General features: G+C 46.0%; 1 protein-coding gene across 1 annotated transcript in view; it reads left to right on the top strand.

Annotated features, from left to right (window-relative positions):
- The first annotated feature begins 4,523 nt into the window (after positions 1–4,523).
- Positions 4,524–16,592, top strand: part of LOC126210273 (myogenesis-regulating glycosidase-like) — a 49,873-nt gene continuing 37,804 nt past the window's right edge. Inside the window, exons 1-2 of the mRNA XM_049939467.1 lie at positions 4,524–4,548; positions 10,776–10,888. Of these exons, the coding sequence (XP_049795424.1) occupies positions 10,777–10,888 (112 nt within the window). The 5' untranslated portion in view covers positions 4,524–4,548; position 10,776. The remainder of the gene's footprint in view (positions 4,549–10,775; positions 10,889–16,592) is intronic.

Below are 16,592 nucleotides of genomic sequence, written 5' to 3' on the forward strand. Positions count from 1 at the left end.
AAAGGGAGGTAATGACAGTGGCACGTAAAGTGCCCTCCGTCACACACCGTTGGGTGGCTTGCGGAGTATGAATGTAGATGTAGATGTAGATGTAGAATTTGGGTACGCTGTCTTACCAGATACCTTCGTCCCACGTTCTGGGGTTATTTCACGCAGTGTTGCTTGTGTCTAAATTTTACATTGTGTAATCGTCTGACAGTGAAAGAATTGAGAGGGGATTTCAAGACATGTTTTTCTAACTTATTTTTTGTTAGTCAGCTGAATATGGCATTAGTTGATCCAGTTTAATTATCTGATCACAGAAATTTCAAAAATTTCATCAAGAACGTAATGTTTCATTGTATCGTATAGATGTTAAATAAGTGACGAAGAGTGGGAAAATAAAAGCAGTTAAGTGCCTAGTCAAATGCAAATAAGAAAAAGAAAGTTCGTGAAAAATATAAGCACTAATTACATGACAACAGTAGTTTGGATTCAGAAAACGTGAAAAGAAACTTTAAAATTTTGCAGTAGATTTACAAAATTCCAGTTCCTAAATTTTAACCCAGGTCTCTTGAAGAAGCATCGCTGTTAATGAGGGTGAATTACTTTATGTGTTCTAGAACCTTGTGGTCAGAGAGAACAGGTAAAGTATTTGTTAGTGATACCAAGAGAGAAATTACTTAAAAAATGTTTCTTAAATGTGAAAAATATATCAACTGTCTATATTACAAGAAGCGTCGTTATCATTTGCCAGAAACTGTGGACAAGAAATGTTGCAATTTCCAATATTTGCTCATGTATGACGAGAAATTTTATAGTTTCTGCAGATTTTACTACATTTTCATTTGTTTACATGGTTCTTCCTATTTTTCAGTGTATAAACTTCAATTTCAAACAATGTAGGACTATCTCCAACAAGGGTCACATTTTTTATGGCACTTACAGTGAATTTTAATCTGCGACTATGTCTTGGGCGCTGAAAAAAAGTTAAGGCTGATAGAGGAACGGACGTAGTACTCACAGTAGAACCATGTCCAGAGGTTCAAATGGCTCTGAGCACTATGGGACTTAACATCTGTGGTCATCAGTCCCCTAGAACTTAGAACTACTTAAACATAACTAACCTAAGGACAACACACACATCCATCCACGAGGCAGGATTCGAACCTGCAACCGTAGCGGTCGCGCGGTTCCAGACTGAAGCGCCTAGAACCGCTCGGCCACACCGGCCGGCCATGTCTAGAGGAACTTTGGTTGTTTTGTAACCACACTTCAAGTTACTTACAGGTCATATTACAACTCACGTACTTAACAGACCTCTCCATTGATTTCTATGTTCAAGTAGTATGTCTTCTACATCTACATCTACATTTATACTCCGCAAGCCACCCAACGGAGTGTGGCGGAGGGCAATTTACGTGCCACTGTCATTACCTCCCTTTCCTGTTCCAGTCGCGTATGGTTCGCGGGAAGAACGACTGTCTGAAAGCCTCCGTGCGCGCTCTAATCTCTAATTTTACATTCGTGATCTCCTCGGGAGGTATAAGTAGGGGGAAGCAATATATTCGATACCTCATCCAGAAACGCACCCTCTCGAAACCTGGCGAGCAAGCTACACCGCGATGCAGAGCGCCTCTCTTGCAGAGTCTGCCACTTGAGTTTATTAAACATCTCCGTAACGCTATCACGGTTACCAAATAACCCTGTGATGAAACGCGCCGCTCTTCTTTGGATCTTCTCTATCTCCTCCGTCAACCCGATCTGGTACGGATCCCACACTGATGAGCAATACTCAAGTATAGGTCGAACGAGTGTTTTGTAAGCCACCTCCTTTGTTGCTGGACTACATTTTCTAAGCACTCTCCCAATGAATCTCAACCTGGTACCCGCCTTACCAACAATTAATTTTATATGATCATTCCACTTCAAATCGTTCCGCACGCATACTCCCAGATATTTTACAGAAGTAACTGCTACCAGTCTTTGTTCCGCTATCATATAATCATACAATAAAGGATCCTTCTTTCTATGTATTCGCAATACATTACATTTGTCTATGTTAAGGGTCAGTTGCCACTCCCTGCACCAAGTGCCTATCCGCTGCAGATCTTCCTGCATTTCGCTACAATTTTCTAATGCTGCAACTTCTCTGTATACTACAGCATCATCCGCGAAAAGCCGCATGGAACTTCCGACACTATCTACTAGGTCATTTATATATATTGTGAAAAGCAATGGTCCCATAACACTCCCCTGTGGCACGCCAGAGGTTACTTTAACGTCTGTAGACGTCTCTCCATTGATAACAAGTTGTCTTTGGTTCTTTTAACAGAAGCAAGATGCATTTATTACTTACTGCTTGCAAACACTCACTAAACTTTTCGTGCACGACAATTTAGTATTCAGGAATCAAACTGAAACTCAGTTGTGCAGTCTGTCTGCTCAGATTAAACAATTCTTTGAGAATAATTTTATAATTGTGTTTGTATATAACTTTTAAATCAGATAAAATAGTTTTCTGTTGTTTTCATAGATAACGTAATGGGACAAAACTGTCTTTTCTTAATAAGTTTAGTGGGTAATTTCACACTTGTTTTCCCACAGGCAGCGTCGTTAGAGCTATTCCCGCACTTACGACTACAAGAATTTGCGGCTTTCTGTCAGCTCTTGTGTAGCCTTCTAGCTGTATTTTGTTGGAAACTGTATTAGAGCAAAGAACCTAGTTTCAAATCAAATTTTATCGATAACTTGTCAGCTTTCTTAACTTTATAAACCATTGCAGTCGCCGAGTTCTGTTTATATATTAGTCGAACCGGAAAAAGACTGAATAGGTATCAGAGTCAAAGGCTGTAATAGGTCGCCTGAAATGTCCAAGTCGTATAAAATGAAATACAGGGAGATACGATATGGTCACGAAACAGTAGCAAGCGACGAGACTTAAACTATCTACACTACTGGCCATTAAAATTGTTACACCACGAAGATGACGTGCTACAGACGCGAAATTTAACCAACAGGAAGAAGATGCTGTGATATGCAAAGGATTAGCTTTTCAGAGCATTCACACAAGGTTGGCGCCGGTGGCAATACATACAACGTGCTGACATGAGGAAAGTTTCTAACCGATTTCTCATACACAAACAGCAGTTGGCCGGCGTTGTCTGGTGAAACGTTGTTGTGATGCCTCGTGTACGGAGGAGAAATGCGTACCATCACGTTTCAAACTTTATAAAGGTCGGATTGTAGCCTATCGCGATTGCGGTTTGCCATATCGCGACATTGCTGCTCGCGTTGGTCGAGATCCAATGACTGTTAGCAGAATATGGAATCGGTGGGTTCAGGAGGGTAATACGGAACGCCGTGCTGGATCCCAACGGCCTCGTATCACTATCAGTCGACATGACAGGCATCTTATCCACATGGCTGTAACGGATCGTGCAGCCACGTCTGGATCCCTGAGTCAACAGATGGGGACGTTCGCAAGGCAACAACCATCTGCACGAGCAGTTAGACGACGTTTGCAGCAGCATGGACTATCAGCTCGGAGACCATGGCTGCAGTTACCCTTGACGCTGCATCACAGACAGGAGCGCCTGCGATGGTGTACTCAACGACGAACCTGGGTGCATGAATGGCAAAACGTCATTTTTTCTGATGAATCCAGGTTCTGTTTACAGCATCATGATGGTCGCATCCGTGTTGGGCGAAATCGCGGTGAACGCACATTGGAAGCGTGTATTCGTCATCGCCATACTGGCATATCACCTGGCGTGATGGTATGGGGTGCCATTGGTTACACGTCTCGGTCACCTCTTGCTCGCATTGACGGCACTTTGAACAGTGGACGTTACATTTCAGATGTGATACGACCCGTGGCTCTACCCTTCATTCGATCCCTGCGAAACCCTACATTTCAGCAGGATAATGCACGACTGCATGTTGCAGGTCCTGTACGGGCCTTTCTGGATACAGAAAATGTTCGAGTGCTGCCCTGGACAGTACATTCTCCAGATCTCTCACCAACTGAAAACGTCTGGTCAATGGTGGCCGAGCAACTGGCTCGTCACAATACGTCAGTCACTACTCTTGATGAACTGTGGTATCGTGTTGAAGCTGCATGGGCAGCTGTACCTGTACACTCCATCCAAGCTCTGTTTGCCTCAATGCCCAGGCGCATCAAGGCCGTTATTACGGCCAGAGGTGGTTGTTCTGGGTACTTATTTCTCAGGATGTATGCACCCAAATTGCGTGAAAATTTAATGACATGTCAGTTCTAGTATAATATATTTTCCCAATGAATAGCTGTTTATCATGTGTATTTCATCTTGGTGTAGCAATTTTAATGGCCAGTAGTGTAGTATAAACGCAGCTTTCCGTGCAGATCGCTGAAGTTGAATCACGACCAGTGAAGTGGGTTTCTTGTAGTTGATATGGCTCCCGTGGAAGTATCTGATAGCAGTCATGATAAGATTCACTGATACGTAAGTGCTGCTTATAAAAAGAGATGAGATTGAAAACTTATCGCATTATCCGTGCCTCATTGATCACCAATTGGAAGAGACAAAGGTGAGCTGCGATACTGTGTACATTATGAAGAAATTGACACGTTTCTTTTTAGAAAACTGTCGGCTTTTTAGTTTTCAGTATGAATTTTAGTAAGAGATAAATAATGCTTTTTAGTTTTAGTCAGGAGGTGTAATGTTGTAGCCATGTTGAGCGACAACGTTTGCTGTAGCGCTAACGTCTGTTTCAGTTTCGAAACAGAGAAAAAATGGCAGATTTTTGACATTTTTCTTTATCAAAAGTATACGGGAAGCATGTTCACTTCAACACAACACCGATTCACTGGACGTGGTGTTGCTGAAGATGATACGTTATTCTTCATTTACGCATTCATCGTGTTATCCCACGAAGCAAGAGGGCAGTCACGGATATGGGATGAGTCAGGGTATTCGTTGACAAAAGAGAAGTAAATCATAGAAAAGTAGTGCAATGAGGTGACAGAAGTCATGGGATAACCTCCTAATGTCTTTCCGGATCTCCTTTTGCCCGGCGTAGTACAGGAACTCGACGTGGTGTGGACTCCACGGTCCCATGCAGAAATATTGAGCCACGCTACCTCTATAGCCGTCCATAAGTGCGAAAGTGTTGCCAGTGCAGAACTTTGTACACGAACTGACCTCCCGATTACGTTCTACAGGGTGTGGTAGATAAGTAATGAGACTCGGTCTAGAAAAACAAATTTATTGATCCAATTTGTACAAAACGTTAATATTCTTCAAAGTACTCGCCTTGGGCGTCGACACAACGTTGCCAGCGCGTTTTCCAAGCTTCATAGGCCCCACTGTAGTCCGTTTGAGTTATCCCAGTTAGTGCCTTCGTGACAGCACGTTGGATGTTCGGAATATCGTCGAAACGATGACCCTTCAGGCATCTTTTGACCTTCGGAAATAGGAAGAAATCAGGAGGACTCAAGTCAGGGCTGTATGGTGGCTGTGGCAAAACTTCAACTCCAATTCGGGTCAAGTAGGAGGTCACGAGGAACGCTGTGTGCGCCGGAGCGTTGTCGTGGTGGAGACACCAGCGTTGAGTAAGGTCCTGTCGCTTCCGTTTGACGGCTCTGTGCAATCGCTGAAGGACTTCTTTGTAGAATTCGGCATTGACAATCTTCCCCTGAGGGACAAACTCTTTGTGAATTAACCCCCGCTTGTCGAAAAACACAATCAGCATTGTCTTGATGCGGGACTTTGACATTCTTGCTTTCTTCGGCCGCGGTGATGCCGGTGTGTGCCACTCCGAGCTCTGGGCTTTCGTCTCCGGGTCGTACTGGAATGTCCACGATTCGTCGCCTGTTACTACGTTGTCTAAAAAGTGTGGATTATTTTCCAAATCATTCAACATCTCACGGCAAACGTCCACTCGTTGTTGCTTTTGTTCGGCGGTGAGCACTCGGGGAACCAATTTTGCGCAAACTTTCCTCATCATCAAATCTTGCGTAACAATTTGGTGAACCGTAAATTTATTCACGGAGACATCATCGGCGATCATTTTGAGACTTAAACGACGGTCGGAGTCCAGGAGTTCTTTCACTTTGGCCACCGTTTCATCCACACGACTCGTTGAAGGGCGTCCAGATCGTTCCATGTGTTCAACGGATTCCCTCCCGTTTTTAAATTCATTAAACCACCGGAACACTTGAGCTCTTGATAGGGAGTCTTCTTTGTAGGCCTCCGTAATCATAGCAAAAGTTTGCGAAGCAGTTTTGCCCAAGCGAAAGCAAAATTTGATTGCATACCGCTGTTCTATCGAGCGATCCATCTTCAGCGTTTTCACAAGTGTCACGGGCACACAAACAACGTAATACGCGAAGCTCGACCCTCACTGCACCAGAGCTCCGGCGCGACTGCGAACCGGTTCTATTGTTAGCTCAGATCCCCCACCACGTGACGTACAGGTGGAGACCGCCCTGCGAGCGACTGGGGCGCCGCGCGGCGGCCAGTCTCATTACTTATCTACCACACCCTGTATATTGGGCGATCTGGATGGCCAAATAATTCGCTCGAACTGTCCAGAATGTTCTTAAAAATGATAGTGAGGAATTGTGGCCTTGTGAGATGGCGCATTGTCATCCATAAAAGTTCCGTCGTTATTTGGAAACATGAAGTGCATGAATGGCCGCATACGGCCTCCAAGTACCCAAACAAAACTATTTGCAATTAAGGATCGGTTAAGTTAGAACAGATGACCCGGTCCATTCTATGCAAACACAGCCCACACTATTAGGAAGCCACCAACAGCTTACGGAGTGCCTTCTTGACTAGTTCGTGGGGTCTGCACCACACTCAAACCCTACCACCAAATCTTACCAACTGAAATGTGGATTCATCTGAGAAGGCAACGGTTTTATTGTCCAGGGTGCAACCGATATCGTCACGAGCCCAGGAGAGGCGCTGCAGGCGATGTTGTGCTGTTAACAGAAGCATTCGTGTAGGTCTTTTTCTGAAGTAGTCCATCTATGCCAAATTTCGCTGTACAGTCCTCGCGCCACATTCATTTCAGCTGTTATATAATGCAGTGTTGCTTGTCTGTTAGCACTGACAACTCTACAGAAACGCCGCGCTGCTCTCGGTCGTTAAGTGAAGGCCCTCGGCCACAGCGTTGTCCGCGGTGAGGGGTAATGCCTGAAATTCGGTATTATCCACACACTCTTGACACTATGGATTTCGGGTTATTGAATTCATTAACGGTTTCCTAAATGTAATGTCCTATCGAACAGGCTCCCAACTACCATTCGGCGTTCAAAGTCTTTTAAGTATCATCGTGCGGCCATAATCACATCAGAAAGCTTTTCGCAGGAATGACCGGTGTACAAAAGACGGCTCCGCCAATGCACCGCCCTTTTATATCTTGTGTAGGTGGTACTACCACCATCTGTTTCTGTGCATATGGCTATCCCATGGATTTTGTCACCTCAGTGTATGTATTCTGTGTTTAACACCGAAACATCACTGTAACGCTTGTTGCTATTCGCGCTTATGACAACTACATTTAATTTCAAGTGGTCTTCTCTTCTGTATGTATGCACAAGGGTCACTCCAAATGAAATGCACACTATTTTTTTTTTAATCCATCTTTTATTCTACATGTTTGAAAGTTTTACGGTGTGTAGTTACATCCTTTAGGAACAATATTTTCATTTCTTCACATAATTTCCATCCCTCTCAACTGCCTTACGCCATCTTGGAACCAGCGCCTGTATACCCGCATGGTAAAATTCTGGACCAACCAGTTGCAGCCACTGTTTAATAGCGTGCATAAGGGAGTCATCATCTTCAAACCTTGTTCCACGAAGAGAGTCTTTCAGTTTCCCAAAGAGACCAATTTATCCCTTCCCAACACCAAGAAGTCATCTGAAAACACCATTTATTTCGTAGTTTTATCTCCTATTCGCACTTTCAAGCATATCATTACGTCATCCACAACGGTGATGAGACGCAGAGAGGATACTGTACTCCCTTGCTTCAGCCCATTTTTTTCTGTTGTAACCAGTCCGTCTACCCTCCTCCTATCTTCGCACAACTTACACTTTTTTGTAGCATATCCTTTATCCTTCTCATAGTCAGGCTTGCAGTTCCCCTTTTATGAAGATATTCCTAGATCTTGTTTCGTTTGGCTCTGAGCACTATGGGACTCAAAAGCTGTGGTCATCAGTCCCCTAGAACTTAGAACTACTTAAACCTAACTAAACTAAGGACATCACACACATCCATGCCCGAGGCAGGTTTCGAACCTGCGACCGTAGCAGTCGCGCGGTTCCGGACTGCGCGCCTAGAACCGCAAGACCACCGCGGCCGGCTTGTTTCGTTTCACGGTACTTCTCACTATACAAGAACACTATCCTTCTCATAGTCAGGCTTGCAGTTCCCCTTTTATGAAGATATTCCTAGATCTTGTTTCGTTTGGCTCTGAGCACTATGGGACTCAAAAGCTGTGGTCATCAGTCCCCTAGAACTTAGAACTACTTAAACCTAACTAAACTAAGGACATCACACACATCCATGCCCGAGGCAGGTTTCGAACCTGCGACCGTAGCAGTCGCGCGGTTCCGGACTGCGCGCCTAGAACCGCAAGACCACCGCGGCCGGCTTGTTTCGTTTCACGGTACTTCTCACTATACAAGAACACTATGAATAAATCCTTACAATATTTGTAGTCTGTCTGTTTGAAGTGCTTAACACTAAAAATTAGTTCCATTGTCGACCCTTCTGATCAAAACCCATATTGTTCCTCTCTGTCCTCCTCCTACTATCTTTCGTATTTTCTTTTCCAGGATTTTCTGAAATACCTTCATAGCACGACACATTAAAGCCGCCATGATTCTGCCATAGTTCCCTGCAGCTCGTTTTAAAATTGACAGTATGATTCCCCTTTTCCAGTCTTCAGGTGTCCTCCATTCTTTACATACTGTTCTCATGAAAGGATAGAGCCACTGCACTCTAGCAATACCAACTGCTCCCATCATTTCCACATTTACTTCAGCCAGTACACTCGCTATTTCTCCTTTCATGGCTTTATCTGCTTGAACACTGACGAGCCAAAATATTATGGCCACGTCCTTAATAGCTTGTTTGCCCGAATTCGGAACGAAATACATAACTGATTCTGCGTATCAGGGATCCTACAATTTTTCGGTAGATTTGTGGAGGTATGTGGCATGAGATGTCTACCCATAGGTCATGTAATTTGCGTAAATACTGGGATGCTGATTTGTGTACGCGGCATTGGCGTCCAATAGCGATGGGTTCCATAGGATTTACATCAGGCAAATTTGGTCGTCGATACATCAACTTGAGTTCACTATTGCTCTAGCATGCTTCTGGCTCCGAGACACGACAATTATACTGCTGAACGATGACACCTCCGTAGAGGAAAACGTCAAGCGTGAATGAATGCAGGTGGTTCGCAGCTGTCAGCGTGTCTTCGATTACTACCACAGATCCCAAGACAGCGCAGGAGAATGTCTCCCATAGCATACTACTGCACCCACCTGCCTGAGCCCTGGCGCGCTTCGCGTTTCTAGCCGTCGTTAACCTCGATGACAGCGTTTGCGGAGACGACCATCAACCTACCCCTTTCAGTCCCACTGGCTACAGTTGTGTACATTAAATTTTACTGTCTCTTAGTCGGAACAGAAATATTTTTCCTCGTGGAAACTTCATGTACACATTTGTGAATGTTCGGTCTTTTTATCAAGTGCAAGTGCAGCCATCTGTTGGGCTTCGCTATAAAAATATCAAGCCAATGTGTCAGTACGCAGTGAATTGTGACCACCAGATTATGCGGAAGTGGTTGGTTAGTTATATTCCTCTGTATTTATGGATATTATTATTTTCAAGCCAATGTGTCAGTACGCAGTGGATTGTGACCACCAGATTATGCGGAAGTGGTTGGTTAGTTATATTCCTCTGTATTTATGGATATTATTATTTTCTGTTATATTGCATGGTAATTATTGAATGACCAGTTTATTCATTATAGCAGTGAATATTTGAAAGTTAGTTATTATAGTTCATAAAAAGAAGCCTAGTGTACAAAGTACATTTTGAAAAGGGCACAGTTTTTGTACAAATATTGCATCTAAAACCATAAAAAAAATCACCTAAAAGCATTACAGCATGAAAGAAAAGTTTTCTTCCTCCAGAAACAATTCAGGTCTGAAAGGGCTAATGTAGCAAAAATATGATTCACCCGAAGAGCCGTCACGTTTCCATTGATCGACAGTCGAATGCCGATGGTCGCCCACATACCACTGTTGTAACCCAACATGCTCAACACTGTATCCACATGTTCCCTTGGCTTGCTCGATCACCGGATCTGTCTCCTCTCGAGCACATATGGGACATCATCGGATGACAACTCCAGCGTCATCCACAAACAGCACTAACGGCCTCTCTGTTGCCCGACCAAGTGCATCAGGCATGGAATTCCAACGTACAAACCGACATCCGGCACCTGTACAACACAATGCATACACATTTGCACGCTTGCGCTCAACATTCTGGCTGTTACACCGGTTATTAATGTACCAGCGTTTCACATTTGTAATGACTTAACTCGCACTTTCATTAACCTGTGATCTTGCAATATTAATCACTTAAATATTGTACCTAGACAAATGTATTCCCAAATTTCATCACTTACATTAATTATTTTTGATTCTGCGATTATTTTTTCTATTAGTGCATACACACATATACATTCAGAGCATGATGTTTGCTGTTTTTTTTCTGTAGAATGGGGGTGCCGCCATTGCTGTCGCTGCTGGTGCTGATGACGACAGTTGCGGCTGACGTCATCACTCGATACGACGAGAATACTGGCCGCACTGTCCTCTCCATCGAAAGAGGTGACGTCACTCCTCCATTGCAGCTACAGAAGTGATACTATCCTGCTATTGCTTGAACAATATTTAGGGTCACACACTAGGTTTAAATAACACTGCATAGTGCAGATCACAGGAAGTTGCTACCTGCTCCGACTAGGAAATTTTTAAATTAGGCTCCTACGTACATACACACAGACGTACCTGTAGTTTCATAATGAACTACCACAACTGGTTGTCTGCTAGTGAAATTGCACGATGTTTCGACTACTTTGTTTTTCACTATGTCACTCTAACGCAAGAGATTTACGAGGTGTGGCTAGAAAAAAACCGGACTAGTACTGGTGAAACAATAAAACGAATGCAATAAGGCTGAAAGTCGCGTGGCCTGTCACGTGACTCTCGCTCCGCCTACTGCTCGAGTTTCATCTGCCTCCTGCACTCAGTCTGCCCGTGGCGTCTGTTTTAAGTAGTTGACGTTTTGTCTGTGCGTCGGAAAATGTTGAGTGTACAGAAAGAACAGCGTGTTAACATCAAATTTTGTTTCAAACTAGGAAAATCTGCAAGTGAAACGTTTGTAATGTTACAACAAGTGTACGGCGATGATTGTTTATCGCGAACACAAGTGTTTGAGTGGTTTAAACGATTTGAAGATGGCCGCGAAGACACCAGTGATGACACTCGCACTGGCAGACCATTGTCAGCAAAAACTGATGCAAACATTGAAAAAATCGGTAAACTTGTTCGACAAGATCGCCGTTTAACAATCAGAGCAGTGTCTGAGTTAACAGGAGTTGACAAGGAAAGTGTCGAACAAGTTTACCGATTTTTTCAATGTTTGCATCAGTTTTTGCTGACAATGGTCTGCCAGTGCGAGTGTCATCACTGGTGTCTTCGCGGCCATCTTTAAATCGTTTAAACCACTCAAACACTTGTGTTGGCGATAAACAATCATCGCCGTACACTTGTTGTAACATTACAAACGTTTCACTTGCAGAGTTTCCTAGTTTGAAACAAAATTTGATGTTAACACGCTGTTCTTTCTGTACACTCAACATTTTCCGACGCACAGAAAAAACGTCAACTACTTAAAACAGACGCCACGGGCAGACTGAGTGCAGGAGGCAGATGAAACTCGAGCAGTAGGCGGAGCGAGAGTCACGTGACAGGCCACGCGATTTTCAGCCTTATTGCATTCGTTTTATTGTTTCACCAGTACTAGTCCGGTTTTTTTCTAGCCACACCTCGTATTGTTCAGTGGCGCTGGCAGCAGTCCACATACGCAGAGGTGTGTTGCTGCATGTCAGAGTACGGTGTAGAGAGTAAGTGTGCAGACGCTTTCAGACGTGCTAATGCTGACTGTGTGTTGAAAATGGCTCAAAGAACACATATTGATGACGTTATCAGGGGTAGAATACTATGGCGAGTGGAGGCTGGTCAAACACAGCAGGTAATAGCACGTGCCCTCCATGTGTCACAAAGTGTGATCTGAAGATTATGGCAACGATTCCATCAGACAGGAAACTTGTCCAGGCGCTACAGTGCGGGACGTCCACAGTGTACAACACCACAAGAAGACCGATGTCTCACCATCAGTGCCCGCAGGCGGCCACGGAGTACTGCAGGTAGCCTTGCTCGAGACCTTACCGCAGCCACTGGAACAGTTATCTCCAGTCACACAGTCTATAGACGACTGAACAGACATGGTTTATTCGCCTGGAGACCTGCAAGGTGCATTCCACTGACCCCTGGTCACAGGAAAGCCCATAAAGCCTGATGTCAAGAACACAGTACATGGTCATTGGAACAGTGGTCCCAGGTTATGTTCACGACGAGTCCAGGTACAGTCTGAACAGTGATTCTCGTCGGGTTTTCATCTAGCGTGAACCAGGAACCAGATACCAACCCCTTAATGTCCTTGAAAGGGATCTGTATGAAGGTCATGGTTTGATGGTGTGTGTGGGGGGGGGGGGGGGGGACATGTTTGGTGCACGTACACCCCTGCATGTCTTTGACAGAGGAACTGTAATAGGTCAGGTGTATCGGAACGTCATTTTGCACCAGTACGTCCAATTTTTCAGTGATCACACCTTCTTCCTGATGGATGATAACGCACGGCCCCACCAAGCTGCCATCGTGGAGGAGTACCTTGAAACAGAAGATATCAGGCGAATGGAGTGACCTGCCTGTTCTCCAGACGTAAACCCCGTCGAGCACGTCTGGGCTGCTCCCGGTCGACGTATCGCTGCACGTCTTCAAACCCCTAGGATACTTCACGAGCTCCGACAGGCACTAGTGCAAGAATGGGAGGCTGTACCCCAGCAGCTGCTCGACCACCTGATCCAGAGTATGCCAACCCGTTGTGCGGCCTGTGTACGTGTGCATGGTGATCATATCCCGTACTGATGTCGGGGTACATGCGCAGGAAACAGTGGCGTTTTGTAGCACAAGTGACTCGGGACGGTTTTCTCAACTTATCACCAATACCGTGGACTTACAGATCTGTGTCGTGTGTGTTCCCTATATGCCTATGCTATTAGCGCCAGTTTTGTGTAGTGCCACGTTATGTGGCACCACATTCTGCAATTATCCTTAATTTATGAGCATGAGTTTAGCTACTTCTCGTAGCTTCCCCTTATTGTTAGAGGGCCCGCAGAATCGTCACGGAAGATGGGTTGCTAACCCCGTTTCAGCAGTGCGGAGACAAACATCGCAGCGGACAAAAACATTAACAGGCTTTCGAAATAAACACGGAACTATTTCGCCAGACAACGTGTGACAGTGTTCCACCAATCGGAACTCATAAGACTGTTAGTTCTTTCCTGCCGACTGCAAGACACTACAGTTATTGGCGACAAGGATAAAACTTTCACCGGCCGGAGTGGCCGAGCGGTTCTAGGGGCTTCAGTCTGGAACCGCGCGACCGCTACCATCACAGGTTCTAATCCTGCGTCGGGCATGGATGTGTGTGTCGTCCTTAGGTTAATTACGTTTAAGTAGTTCTAAGTTCTAGGGGTCTGATGACCTCATGACCTCAGATGTTAAGTCCCATAGTGCTTAGAGCCATTTGAACCAATAAAACTTTCATTTTCGAAAGGAATGGACTCCTCTGAAGAGCTTCTTCAGCAGATGCAGGCAATGCTCACACGTTCAGAAATTCGCTCTCACTCTTCAGAGTTGCAAGAAGTATCCCATAGGGTCGATTCCATCGCAGGTAAATTCAACACATTGCACGGGCTCCACCGAATTTCCCAGCTTTCGATAGGTCTGTCGAACCATGGTCAAATTATGTCCCGCGATTGTAAATTCCGGTGCACCAACGTCGCCTGCAAGCAGTCTTATGCCTCTTCGTTGATTCGCGATATTGTGGTGTTCCACGCACCAGACGAGGGTCTTCGGGCTGATATTTTGAAGTTACAGGACCTGTCTCTCGACACCTGTCTGTTGATCACTCGTGCGTTTGAACAGTCTCACCGGCTACAACCACCGCATCTTGATCCAGCTATTTTCGCGGCTCGCCAGTTGCCCAGCACCGAGCGGGAGCCTCGTCGATCCTTTGGCCGACTCCGTGACAGGAAGTCTTTCATCCGGCTTCCGTCCTGTCCAGACTGTTTCCGGACTCACCAACTGTCTGAGTGCCCCCACTGGCGAGCAAGATGCACGGCTTGCAGTCGAGCAGACCATATCACCATGGTGTGTCGGGCTGCACAAAAACATTGCGTCGATGCCACGCTTCCTGCGGATGCACAGGCTCGTCACGAATCGTCACCTCAGGACCTGGGAGCTTCGCCTTCCATTGACGGCCAAGTATTCTCCATCATTCCCCAGTCGGGTGACCATTTTGTGATTCCCTTGGAAGTCGCGCATATTCCGGTGACCATCCAAACTGACATGTCATCCTCCCCGTCTGTCCGCGGCTCGTGGTCTTGCGGTAGCGTTCTCGCTTCCCGCGCACGGGGTCCCGGGTTCGATTCCCGGCGGGGTCAGGGATTTTTCTCTGCTTCGAGATGACTGGGTGTTGTGTGTCTTTCATCATCATTTCAGCCTGATTCACCCGCAAGTCGCCGTAGTGGCGTTAAAGAACTTGTGGAGCGGTGGCCGAACCGCCCCGCGAGGGGTCTCCCGGCCACCAATGCCAAACGCTCATTATCATCCGTCTCTATTGTAGACAGTGCTACATACCAACGTTTTGGGCTCGCTGGTTTTATCCCCGTTCACTCGCGCCTTGCGCAGTTTCAGTAATCACTCTACATCCGTCGACGGCGTTTTATCCACACAAATCTCTTACAACGGTCGTTCCTTCACCGCTCAGTTTTTGGTGGTCAGATCCCCTGGAGCTTCTGGGTGTGGACATTTTTGGTCGTCTGGATTTATCAGTGCAAGCGGAGTCTATGCCCTCATCGGATACCCTCCTGTACGTGTTGCTCAGATAATACGACACGGTGTTCTCATTCTCCACACCAGGGGTGAAGGGTTTCACCGCGCATGTTCAGCTTCTTCCCTCTGCTGTTCCTCGTTTTTTTAAGGCCCGCCCGGTCCCCTTTGCTCTCTGAGGCAGGCTCCAGGTGGAACTTCGCCGCTTACAGGATGAAGGCATCAATTCTCCCATCGCGCACAGTCACCGAGCGACGCCTATTGTGATAGTCGAGAAGACGAACGGTGATTTACGCATCTGTCGCGATTTTAAGGTCACGGTAAATTCTCAGTCCGTCATCGATGCCTATCCTGTCCCATCCGTGGATGACATACTCACATGTTTTGCAGGCTCGACCGTTTTCGCCAAAATTGATTTACGTGATGCTTATTTGCAGCTGCCGTTGGACAAGGAATCGCAGCAGATCCTAGTCATCAATATCCCTTGTGACCTTTTCCGGCACAGCCGCCTCCCCTTTGGCATTGCCAGCGCTCCCACCATTTTCCAATGTTATTTGGAACGCCTCATAAGCCAGGTGCCCGGGATGGCCAATTATCTGGACGATGTCATCGTCGGTGGCTCGTCCGCGGTGGAATTCGCGGACAGGCTGGACCGGCTGTTTCAGGTTTTTTCCGACACTAGCCTGCGTTGCCGGAAAGAAAAGTGTGACTTGTTTGCGCTACAGGTCAGCTGTCTCGGGCTCACGATTGATGCCCGCGGCCTAAACGCCTCTAGGGAGTATGTCACGGTGATTCAAAACCTGCCCCCTCCCACCTACGTGAAGCAACTGCAGTCCGTCCTCAGTCAAATCAACTATTATCGGCGTTTTATACCCCACACCGCCGAGATTTCGGCGCCCCTGACCGGGTTATTGCGCAAGGACGCACGTTGGGTTTGGGATACGGTGTGTGAGGTGGCTTTCACACGCCTCAAGTCAGCTCTCTCCCACCCTCCTTGCCTGGCCGCTTACGATCCTTCCCTGCCACTCATCGTCGCCACTGACGCCTTTGGCCTGGGTGTGGTCCCCTCACAAGTGGTCGACGGCGTTGAGAGGCCGGTGGTTTTTGCATCGAAAAAACTGACAGAGGCTCAAAGCAAATACAGGGTGTCCGAAAAGACTTTCCGTAATTACATAAATTGATACCTCAGGCTAGAAGTAAGATACAAATATGAAACTTGTGTCGAATTGTTTACAACTATCACAGTTTTTTTTCTGTTTTACGTGCGCAGTACGTAAGTAGTGGATGAGGTGTGGTGCCCAAGAAGCCATGTCAACCAATCAGGAGAAGGCACAGTGTGTCCTGTGGTACCATG

Source organism: Schistocerca nitens, chromosome 10 (genome assembly GCF_023898315.1).
Source record: "Schistocerca nitens isolate TAMUIC-IGC-003100 chromosome 10, iqSchNite1.1, whole genome shotgun sequence".
Classification (NCBI taxonomy): domain Eukaryota; kingdom Metazoa; phylum Arthropoda; class Insecta; order Orthoptera; family Acrididae; genus Schistocerca; species Schistocerca nitens.